Source organism: Engraulis encrasicolus, chromosome 23 (assembly GCF_034702125.1).
Source record: "Engraulis encrasicolus isolate BLACKSEA-1 chromosome 23, IST_EnEncr_1.0, whole genome shotgun sequence".
Taxonomy (NCBI): Eukaryota; Metazoa; Chordata; class Actinopteri; order Clupeiformes; family Engraulidae; genus Engraulis; species Engraulis encrasicolus.
This window is the reverse complement of record NC_085879.1, coordinates 28340121-28352620: the sequence shown is the minus strand read 5'-3', so window position 1 is coordinate 28352620 and position 12500 is coordinate 28340121. Positions and strand designations below refer to the sequence as shown.

At 43.7% G+C, this 12500-nt stretch overlaps 1 protein-coding gene across 1 annotated transcript in view; it reads right to left on the bottom strand.

Moving 5' to 3' along the window:
- tenm2a (teneurin transmembrane protein 2a) overlaps positions 1-12500 on the bottom strand; it is a 675012-nt gene that overhangs the window by 625041 nt on the left and 37471 nt on the right. The window contains exons 3-4 of the mRNA XM_063189651.1: positions 6831-7043; positions 6648-6755 (exon numbers count right to left, since the gene is read on the bottom strand). Coding sequence (XP_063045721.1) covers positions 6648-6755; positions 6831-7043 — 321 coding nt within the window. The remainder of the gene's footprint in view (positions 1-6647; positions 6756-6830; positions 7044-12500) is intronic.

The window sequence follows — 12500 nt, the reverse complement described above, 5'->3', positions numbered from 1 at the left end:
TGGATGTTTCTTAAAGATATGTTTGGGCTTTTACACTTTTATTCGGACAGAACAGGAATGTGTGAGAGTGTGACAGGAAGAGATGAGTGGCAGAGATACTGTACTGCAGAGCCGTAGATAAAAGAGTTGCCACAGGACCCCGTGGGAACTTCCGCCGACGAAACTGACCATAAATAGCCGACCTCGTGGTCCCATTCAGTTTTGCACAGCCTTCAGGATGTTCCATATGTAGCGTTCGTTTCCATAGACTATCACTCTATAAATTGATGAATTGATATAACAGTTGTTTTTGTGCATTTCAAAACACACAATTTCAAAGGACTGTGTAATTGCTTGATCTATAATGGTAACTTGTGTCTTGCGAAATTGCTAACACAAGAGATCGGTTTAGCTGGAATCGACAAAGCTAGCATAAACCCACGTAAAATCATGTGACGAGAGATCAAAGACTTCAATTCTTCACTATCTACGGCTCTGCTGTACTGTATATGAGGAAATCAGAATATAGGGAAATGACCTTGGGCCTGCATCAAACTCGTATCTCAGGCGTTACAGTGCAGTGTCTTAGCCATTTTAGCGACGCCAGTCTGGATAGACCTAGTTAGTCTGGACTGATTTTCTATGAAGGGTCTGGAGCTGCCTGGTTGAGCAGTAATTTCAGTTGTAAGGGAAATGGCTATGAAGCTCTGCACAGCAGAAATGGGAACATCATTGAGAACAGAGAACAGACAACAACCACCTCTGAGAACTTAAAAACGGTCATTATACAAGTACAAGTGTGGGACATGTGCATCCCTAACTCACAATGTACATACATACATCTGTACATACATAGGCTCCATCTACATAAGTCTAAATTAAATTGAGCATTGTGTTTAGATGTGCTGTTTTAATGTATATGTTTGTGAATGGTAGCCTACTTAGATTAGATTAGATTATCCTTTATTTTTTCTTCAGGAGAGAAATTCAGAATGGACATGAGAAAGTGTGATTCACATTCAATATCAGATCACCACAACACACTTAGGACCACAAAGGGCAAACAAACATAAACAGGGTAACAGACAACCATTGTTAGTGTTACACACAACGTTCCAGTTTTGGCCTTGAGTCATCCAAAGAAATATACAAACCTTGAACTACTCAATATGGGCACGTGTACATGTTAGGCCAGTTACACAAAAGAGCATGACGTGGCAGCAGCGAGAAGATGACGTTCTTTCAGCAGGCCGCTACCGCCTGACTACCGCCGTGTTGGTGTGGAAGGACAGATCTGTTTCCATGTATTTTTGCCGCTCCCAGTAAAAATCGCTTCCATCCCGCCCCGCCTCCCTGCTCTAGTGTGTAAAAGAGGTGGGAGAATGGGGGATTTACTAATTCAGAAGATTGCACTGAATCCATGCCGGCCATAGCACTCATTAATTTGATATTGGCGCGCCTGTTCAATCTCAAGCCGGGCTTCGACTTCACCTGCAGTCTGAGAATCGTGGATCGTTCATCCTATAGTTTTTTTTCTTTCTTTCCTTTTTCTCCTTCTTTCTTTTCCTTTTCTTGTCATGGTATATTTTTGTGTTGCAATCTGGTCAATGATAGCCCCAGTGTCTCTTTGATTCGCATCATGACACAGCTGTGGCACCATGGATAAATGGATGTCAGTCTTCCTTTGATTTCAATCAAGGACACAAACGTATGCTTGTGAAGAGAGGCTGAGAGAAGAAAAATGAAAAGAATGAGAGAGCTATGAAAACTGAAAAAAATATAAAAAACGAAGGTAGAAGACCATGAAACAAACTTAGAGCTTTAGAGAAGTAAGAAAAAAAATAGAGAATCACGTGGCCAATTTCAGGTTGTTTGGAGTCTGGTATGAATCTATCCAATTAAGCACCCGCTATGAAGGTGTTCTTCCAACTAAGAGATAAATAATGGATATCATTAAAGACTGATTACTACATGATTTTAAAGGAGGACGACAACGCTTAACATTAATTTACATTGACTGCTATTAGAGTAAGGGCGCCCCTGAGGTAAAACTCATTTAGGTATGTGAAAGACTACCTCAGGACAAACTTAATTCATCTGCCGAATGAAGAAAATAACCCAACCAACAAAGACAGCCATTTGTTAAGTCATTTAAAGAGAGATAATAAATCATTTATATAAATAAATATGCTGTGAAGTGAGTGAATCAATCAACAGTGCATTACAATGGGATGAAGGACTGGCAGATAATGGATGAAATGAATGAATAAATTGAATAAAAGTCTAATGGACTTTATTGTACTGGAGCATACTCTATGAGGTACAGTTGAAGTGTGCTTGACAGCTGCCAGTGATTTTGACACTCAAGGTGGGTATGCTTATCATGGTGAAATGCTAGTGGTGAAAAACAGAGAGAGTGGTGTGCCGTGTGTGTGTGCGTGCGTGTGTGTGTGTGTGTGTATCGTTGGCATTGTGTAGAGGGTTTAAGATGACGTGGATGACATGCATTCATAGAAACCCAGTCTGTCAATAAGGAGATTTAGTCAGGGGCTGATTATGGCTCCATGGACACCTGGGCCAGACAGCAAGAAAAGCCCCCCATCAAAGATGCCGCTAAGTTTACAAAAAGATTCAGCATTTAGGCCCGATATTTGAAATCCTATACTGTTGGGCAGGGGCGTAGCAGCACATTTTGGGCCCTATGTACAATCAGCTCCAATGGACCCCCCAGCCATAAATCGGAATGCGTGTGGCCCCATATATACATGGGACCCTGGTGACTCAGTCACACTTTACCCCCCCGAACGTTACCACTGCTGTTAGGGTTTGAGAGTTTGTTTCTCTGTGTGTAAAAAAAACAAACAAACAAAGAAAAACGTTAAAAGTGTGAGATTAACCCCTTAAGACGCGGCTTTATACATTTGTTGTTACCAGTATGGTAATGACCAAGTCGTGGTGCATTACTAAAGGGCCTGTGTTGTGTCATAGTATTGTAGTGCTATGGTAGTTACATTTCAATGACTATTACAGCGTACCTCAGGAGGTACGGCGCGCATTAAGGGGCTACGGCAATATGAGAATGGAAATATAGGCACCCTTGACTCTTGCACAGTAAATTCTGCAGTGCTCATTTCACATGTAGAGAGTTGATTTGACATCATTTGGACTTTAATGAACTCTTGAAGTGTTGAATTAACGCCACAACATTTACTGTGTGGGCCACCTTGACTCTTGGGCCCCTGGGTCTCAGTCCGTGCGGTAATCTGTTCGTGGCCTCAGGAGAGGAAACAAGCGAGTGGCTGGCTGAGGACATGGCTGGATGGAGTGGAGGCGAATTCTCCTCCTCTCCTTTTCTTTTTTGTCCTATCGTGAGTCACGCCACCCTTGTTTGCATTGTGCAAAACCTTTCATTAGTTTTGATTTCTTTCTCAATTTTTTTTTTTCGCTTGTTTTTCCAGCAGCTCTCTCCCTCTATGACTGCCAGATTTATTATTACAGAGGCTTGCCTTGGCGGCTCACAGAGTGCTTTACGCAATGATCATGAGAGAGAGGGAGGGAGAGAGAGAGAGAGAGAGAGAGAGAGAGAGAGAGAGAGAGAGAGAGAGAGAGAGAAAGTTGAAGTGAAAGAGACAGAGAGAGATGAATGCCTCCGCATCAGAAAAATCATTACACTCCGTTGTTGCAAGTCTAACATATCAATACATTTAGCCCATTGGGATTACGAATGTTGGCGGTGGGGAAAAAAAAAACAACAGAAAACTGCTCAAATTTTATTGACTAATTAATTGGCTCCAACGTCAACACCTGTTTTTCATTCCCAACGAGATCTTTGCTCCCCAGTGGCCACTATTGCAATTTCTGGATGGGGGCGGGGGAGACAAATGAGTCTATTCTCATCACAGCACAGCGCAGCGGTCCATAATCTAGTGGTGCTGTTTCTACTGTAAAACTGTAACAGTTAGGCATTGCCAATTCACAGTGTAATAGACTGGAAAGCAACAGCTTCTCTCTGTTTCAATCTGTTTTTTTTCTCTCCGTCTCCTCACCTCTTTAAACACACACTACACTGCCGTTGTTTCTCACGCAATTTTTTTCTCTCTCTCTCTCTCTCTCTCTCTCTCTCTCTCTCTCTCTCTCTCTCTCTCTCTCTCTCTCTCTCTCTCTCTCTCTCTCTCTCTCACCAATCACATACAATGCACACAAACAGTGTCCTTGGCCATGTCCTTTAGGAAAACACGGCTGGAGAGATGCTAACAAAACCTGAGGTAGAAATTAGCCTGCCAAGCAGCAGCAGCAATTAGCCCCGAAGCAATTATCAGCTAGCAGGAGATGAAAGTGACTTCCTTCCAAGGTGTTTCTTTATGTGTTTAATAGCTGTCGACTGGTTTGATAAATCGTGGGTAACGCAATTGTTTCTGATGGTGGTGCGGCGGTTCACAGCTGAATCAAAAGCTCTTTCGCCGCACAGATACTGTGGTGGTGGTGGTGAGAATCCCGTTAATTAGAAGCTTGCAAAGACACCTGGCACAATAGCATGTGAAAGTCGGAGCGTCTCACCTGACGTGAACAAAAGAGGTGTGGGAACCGTGTTGTCAAACATGCCGCAAGATATAGCCTACACTATGTATGCATGGCTCAAAAAAAATGTACCGCATGAAGAACTTGTCCAGGTTTTGTGTTGTAGACGTTCACCACTAAGTTGACTACTGATACCAGTTAGTGATGCTGCATTTTCACAAATGGCTCTGGCATGCCATATAAGTACAATTGTGTGGACTTCATTCGAAACCACGTTGACACTCATTCAGTTTTTTACAGTAGTAGCAACAGTGATTACAGAAGCGGTAGTGGTAACAACAGTAGTAAAAAAATAATCATAATTTTTACATTTTCAACTTGACCTTAAAAAGACCCGATCCAATAGCCCGAACTGATAGAATGTTTGAGAAAAGTTGGACGCATTTACAACTTTGTGCTGTCCTATGTGCATAAAGACTGTACAATCGATGGCATTCGTTTCAACTTCAAATGTTTTCATGCCCATTGAGTACACTGTATAGTCAGAGAGAGAGAGAGAGGCTTTTACCAGGTCACCAGGGGACCATTGTGTGAGGTGGGGGAAACATAGGACCATACAGGAGATGGGACAAAAGGAGCACACGCGCACACAGGCACACACACACACGCGCGCACACACAAAAGCAAGCACGCATGCACGTTCTGACGCACTTATGTACACACACCAGACACAGGAGCACTCTGGCCATCACACACACACACACACACACACACACACACACACACACACACACACACACACACACACACACACACACACACAAATACACACACACACACACACACACACACGCACACACGCACACACGCACACGTACAGCCACACTTCACAAAACGGGTTTTTTGTGTAACTGACTGAAGCCTGGGCACAAATGGACCTGTTTCAGAGCTTTAGGGTGCTTTAAGCTATTGTCAAGTAGGGTTTGTGATATAATGGAAATTGTGTGTGTGTGTGTGTGTGTGTGTGTGTGTGTGTGTGTGTGTGTGTGTGTGTGTGTGTGTGTGTGTGTGTGTGTGTGTGTGTGTGTGTGTGTGTGTGTGTGTGTGTGTGTGTGTGTGTGTGTGTGTGTGGCAGAAAGTGCTTGTGCGCATGCACACGTGTGTGTGTACTGTAGGTTTTGTGTGTGTGTGTGTGTGTGTGTGTGTGTGTGTGTGTGTGTGTGTGTGTGTGTGTGTGTGTGTGTGTGTGTGCGTGTGTGTGTGTGCGTGTGTGTGTGTGTGTGTGTGTGTGTGTGTGTGTGTGTGTGTGTGTGTGTGTGTGTGTGTGTGTGTGTGTTTGCCTCTTCTTCTGTATAAAACAGAAATAACCCGGAGACATTTGCTTGTTGATTCTTTGAAATTCAAGTGAGCTCTGGAGAGGTTTCTCCACCCAAGTCTCTCTTCACCTTCCTAAAAGACACCTGTGGTGAGACTGATAACTCTACGTCTGAAGCATGACATGCAACACAATAAAAAATGCATTATATTGTCATAAGCTACTGTGTGTGAGCATAGGGCAATTTCAGCTATTGTCAAGCAGGGCTGGGATATAACATAAGGAGTTAGTCTACTCCTTTTGTGTGCCTGAAAGAGACGGGAAGTGTTTGGTTGCTGGTGAATGCTGCTGTTGATTCGTTTGAAATACAGATTTTTTTTCATCCATTTCCTTTTCTTCAGCTTCAGGAAAGTATGTCAAATGCCACTCCTATTGAGAAATGCAGCAATATGTTTGCTATAAGATATTGTATGAGTGGTGTGTTCATGTATGTCATGTATGCGTGTTTATAGTATGTATTAGGTTTTGCATGGGAGTGGTCTGTGGATGTATGCGTAAGAGTAACTATGTGGATCCATGTCTGGAAATAAAAATGATTTTTGTATATATATATATAAAAAATAGAACACATTTTCTGGACACTGACACAAACTCAAAGACACACACACACACACACACACACACACACACACACACACACACACACACACACACACACACACACACACACACACACACACACACACACACACACACACACACACACACACACACACTCAAACACACACACACACACACACACACACACACACACACACACACACACTTGTCCTACCTGACTCGTCATCCGACTTGTTCTCGTTCTCCGAGTCGGTGAGCGTGAGCGCCGAGTTCTCGCGGCTGGAAAGTCCGGAGCTCCGTCGGGACTTGATGCCACCTCCACCTCCTCCACTTACTCCTACTCCAACTCCTCCTCCTACTCCTCCTGCTCCTCCTACTCCTCCGGCCCCTCCTGCGCTCCACAGCTGGATGGCACGCTCGGGGGAGATGGGGCCCTCCGGATCGGAGGAGTCGGCCTCGTCGGAGCCCACGGCGCTGAGGGAGTAGCCGCGGTGAAGCAGGCCCAGATCCAGGTCCAGCTCTGTGGGACAGTACCCAGACTGGTGTGGGTGTGGCTGCGGGGCGGACTGGTGCGGCTCGCAGATGCCAAGTTCGGCCAGAGTGAAGTTGCCTGGAATAGAGAGGAGGAGAGAGGAGATATGATGAGCAACAGCAAGATGAGTACTGCATGTGATTAAGCCATGTGCGAAGAATACATTCACCAGCATGCACGCACGTACGCACACACGCACACACATCCAGGTCTGTGGGACAGTAGATGCCAAGTTCGGCCAGAGTGAAGTTGCCTGGAATAGAGAGGAGAAGAGAAACGATATGATGAGCAGTAGCAAGATAGAGTAAGTATTGCCTTACGAAGGCAAAGTAGAGTAGCTACATGGTCTGTCAAAATTGGGTTTAGACTGAAAATGGTCCTTACACCTCCATTATGTTGTGATAAAGCCTTATGGTCCCAATGTGTCCTGTTTTAGAGATATTTATTTGTCAGATTTGCAGTAAGTGCAATATCCATCCTAATACCAAGGCTTTGAAGGCATTTTGTCAGTTCCGATGTTGGCATAGATACTGTGGTTTGCCTCTGTATGCAGGTGAAGGGGTGAAGGGGAGGATGCCATTTAGGAGGAAGAAGGAGGTAGAAGGACAAGGAGGTAGAAGATGAGAGGCTGGGGGAAGGAGAAACGGAAGGAAGCGTTGGGTTGGAGAGATACAGTATGAAGGATTGATTTTGAGACAGGGAACGGAAGAGTTAGAAGAGGTGTGTGTGTGTGTGTGTGTGTGTGTGTGTGGGGGGTGATTGTAAGTCGCTTTGGTTTTCGCTTGTAACTGGCTTTGGTTAAAAAAAAGCATCTGCCAAATGCAATGTAATGGAATGTAATGAGGCTGGAGAGATGTGAAGCAGTGATGGGGAGACAGGCATTGAGGAGGAAGAAGGAGGTAAACGGGAGTGGAGAGATTGACGTTGGGTGCAGTGGTGTAGTCTACTTTTTTGCGGTGGGTTTACTGTATATTTGAGCATTTCTTAAGGTGGTTATACTCTATATATTTGTGCTATTCTTAATAATAATAATAATAATAATAATAATAATAATAACAATAACAATAATAGTAATAATAATAATAATGGATCAATCAATTTTAAGTGGGTATACTGAAATCCCTGAAATTTTGAAATTGGTATACTGTGTATACCTGCGTTCTACATAGACTACACCACTGGTTGGGTGAAAGAGTGATAGGAGAAGGGGAAGGAGGAAGACAAAGAGGAAGAGTAATATGGGAAAAAGCAGGACAGGAAGAAGAGGTGAAAGGAGGGAAATAGGACAATGAGGAAGAAGAAGTAAGAGAAAGGTGTTGGGTGTAGAGATGGTTGGGGAAAGGAGTGATTGGAAGGAGGAAGAAGGGAAATGAAGAAGAAAAAGAAGAAGAGGAGGAGGAGGAGGAGGTGTAGAACACATCTATTTATCCAGCAATCACTTCACCACTGAAGCAAAAAATCCCCCTCAGCTGTCACAACAGAGATGTTTCATTTGGTGTTTCGCTCCGCAGAAACACTATGACAAACTTTGTTTTCGCCCTGTAGCTGTTAAGTCCTACCTGCTGAGTGTGCAGCAGGAAGATATACTGTATACCTGCCTGGAACAACCACCACACAACGGCTGTGAGGGGAACAAAACAAATTGTTATGTCACAGGCTTCTGGTTTCACAACCCCTCTGTATAACACAATGGGTTCTTATTGAACTGAAGATGGAGGCTACACACGCAGCATTTTTTTATATACAGTACACCGAGTTTTGCCTAAAGCTTCTTAAAAAGTCATCTCAAGGGTGTTGAGGCCCTTCCTTTTTTTCAATTTCCCCTTACCTGAGCAAAAGAGGATAGGAGGAAGAACACAAAAGGAGACAAAAGAGAACTTAAGGCCATATCCAAGTGTTGTGTATCCCCAGTTCTCTAGGAGCAGTGGTGTAATGTAGACAATAACCTTTGGGAAAACTACACAGGATATGGTGGAATTATAGTCATATTCTTGAATAATTAAAAGGCAAGGAAATGCTGATTTGTCACTTCAAAAAAGGTACCATTATACGCCCTTGTTACTCTAGGGGAGCCATAACAAACCGCAACAAACAAGAAACTCACCAACGACCTACTTGACAATACAAAACACCTTTACCCGACAAGTTGAATGAATTAACCCCAATGGTTTGAAGGAAATAACATCAAGCTACAAGACAAGACTCTGAATTAACACTCAGAAATGCAGCACTCTCCAGCATCAAGAAATCCCCACCCTGATGACATGGACATGGACATGGATATGCTCGTTATAAGCCTCAGTACCGCCAATCACAAAGAGTAGAGTAGGTGCCTCAGCATGGAGGCCTAGAGGGTATGGCAGACACAGAGGAACAAACAACAACCACAGAAGACAAAAAAAGCCACAACAGCATGCCCACGCATGTAACATGCATAATTGGCAGTTTCATGACTTGATTGTGCAGCATAGCACAGGAAACAACCCTAAGTTCACCCCGAGTGCTAACCATTTATCTGTACTGTACACTTGCATCTCAAAGCTTTCTTTTAAACTGCTGGGTTGCACTTAAATCACGCAACCCTGTCTTGCACTGAGCCCCAAAGACCTCCCATGATTCCGTGTGGAATGTTTGGAGTGTTCTTGGTTCCTTGCCTGATACCCAGCAGAGCACAGACACAGCCCACCACAATTCACCACAATCCCCTAAATAATTGCATAAGATTCCGGAAATTAAGGCACATCAAACAGAATCAATAAACACAATACAGGCCCAATTAAACCGGGGTGCCCAAAAAAAAAGCAATCAAGGCAAGAAAAGGAGCATACACAACCAATTTCTCCTAAATGGTAATTACACCAGCACTGTGGCTGCTATTGCATCCAAATCAACTAGAATGAGAGAGATTAACGTTAATGCTTTAACTGTTGTTTTTTTTCTATCTTTTTCTAGAACAAAACAAGAAAGTGAGAGTTCTGGAAAATCAGCAAAAGTCCCCCTTGGGTTAGCTGTGAGATGAGTGCTAAAAAGTGCAATTAAAAGCTTAAGTTTGTGTGCGGGGCGTCTCTGAAGAAACGTCTGGTGCATCTCACTCAAGACAGATCTGAGAAAGTAGAGAAAGTACAAGTGGAGAAGCAGCTGGCTCTCAATATGCAACCTAGTGCACACTCACAAAAAACAGATACTCACTCTCTCATTCACACTCCTTTTTATGCACATACACATGTTCTCTCTCTCTGTCTCTCCCTCTCACACACACACACACACACACACACACACTCTCTCTTTCTCTCTCTCTCTCTCTCTCTCTCTCTCTCACACACACACACACACACGCACACACACACACACACACACACACACACACACAAACAAACTTGCATGCAATCACACATGAACACACACACATGCACACACAAGTCATGACACACATACTTTTACAAACACAATCTTTTTTTTTCTCTCTCTCTCTGGTCTCTTAACCTCTCTCTTAACCCCTCTCTCTCTCTCTCTCTCTCTCTCTCGCTGTCTACTCTCACTTTCTCTATCTCATATAAACAAAACTACAAACTAAATACATATGCATTAACACCACAAACACATGCACGCACTCTATGAACACACACATGCACTTCAGTGACCAAACGTACACACACTCACGCATGCTATACACAAACACTTCTTAGATATATTCTGAGAGGACACCATGGCAGCTCACTGATCATACGATATAAACTCTATGAACACACTCAACTCATCACTTCAATTCACTTCAAGTCCAGCACATGATTTTTAAGATGGGGTTGCTTAATGTGCTTATTTTAGCCTTACATGTTTGTTTGTGCTGGTCTTGTTTTAGTGGGCAGTTTTAAAATGTTAGCAACGCTGTTCAAAAGGTTAGTGAAAAAAAACAAGGTGGTTTTTTTTTCTACAGAGGTTTACACTAGTGGCAAAAACAAGGGAAAAAACATGGGCGGCTACAGTGCAAAGTCATATCCACTGTCTAGGGGTTAGAATAAGAGATCAATTGGAAGAGGAGCACCAGTGGGTGAATGGCAAGACATCAAACATCCAGCAAGTGTTCACATTTCATTTGTGCCCTTTACAAACACCACACATGCAAAATAATGTGGGCAAACCCTTGAATTCACCACATGAATGAATACAAATGAATCACATTTTGTTCCAGGAGTGGCCAAAATATATCACGGTGATACAAAAGGAAAGTCTGTTTGCTCTGATAAAAAGAAGCTTGGGCAAAGCTGGAAATTGAAGTCTGATATTTGTGCTGAATCTGATACAATAAAGCAGCGTCAGCAATCAAAAGGGCCTTTTATTCGGGGGGGTGGGGGGTCTCCTTAACCATCTCCCACAGGCCCGGAGTGGACCCTTTTCTCAGTCCGGGAATTTAATTCAAATTCAGGCCACTCTGATACGGAGGACAAAATGCACGCATCCCTCTTAGCATCTGACTACCCAATCGCCTAGGCCTATTATTAAATGTAACAATTAAATTAAATGTATGCCTAAATATTTTAATTAACTATTAAAAAGTAATGTAGGCTTCATAGACAATTATTGATTAAACAGTGGTTGCCTGTTTCATTTGGTCTTATTTTGGTGCATTTTCAGTGTAACGGAGGCTAACTAGCACAGAGTTGGCGTGGAACGTTGGTAAACCTCCCTCCGATAGCCTCATACAGTCTCGTGCCGTTGGGCCAAGAGACTAGTCTCTTGGCCCAGCGGTATCGTACTGTGTCTCCCATTGCCAAACCGTTGTAGTTGACGAGGTCGCACGTTCGATCCCCGAGGGGGGTGAACAGGTGCAAGATGACCTCCGTCACAGTGGTGCCGCTGACCCGGGATGGGAGTGAGGTTTAAGGGGGAGAGTGTAACGGAGGCTAACTAGCACAGAGTTGGTGTGGAACGTTGGTACACCTCCCTCCGATAGCCTCATACAGTCTCGTGCCGTTGGGCCGAGAGACTAGTCTCTTGGCCCAGCGGTATCGTACTGTGTCTCCCATTGCCGAACCGTTGTAGTTGACGAGGTCGCACGTTCGATCCCCGAGGGGGGTGAACAGGTGCAAGATGACCTCAGTCACATCTTCAATTAGGCCTAGTTCTCTTAAATCCTGCTACCCGTTTCCACTGTTGTCCTGGGCTCCATGCCTACTGCATTCTGCATACAGTCTGTCCTTTCATTCACTTAGGCCTATTTGTTTACTTATTTAATTATGGCTTTGTTAAATCATCTACACGTTTTACCCTACACATATCATGGTGTTCTTCTGTAGACTATGCCATATTTTCATCATAAACATCTATTTTGACTAACTCTCTTCCTCTACCTGGCCCTACTCCTGCCCTCATCTGGATCATCTGCTGCGCTGATGCTAGAAAGCATTCCATAGGCGAAAGAAGACATTTCATATTGAGTTGATGTTTGCGCACCTGTGGAAATGCTGCACGCTATAACAGCGAGACGAAATAGGCTACAGTTGCAGAGCATGACGGCGACTTTGAAACTGTCTATCA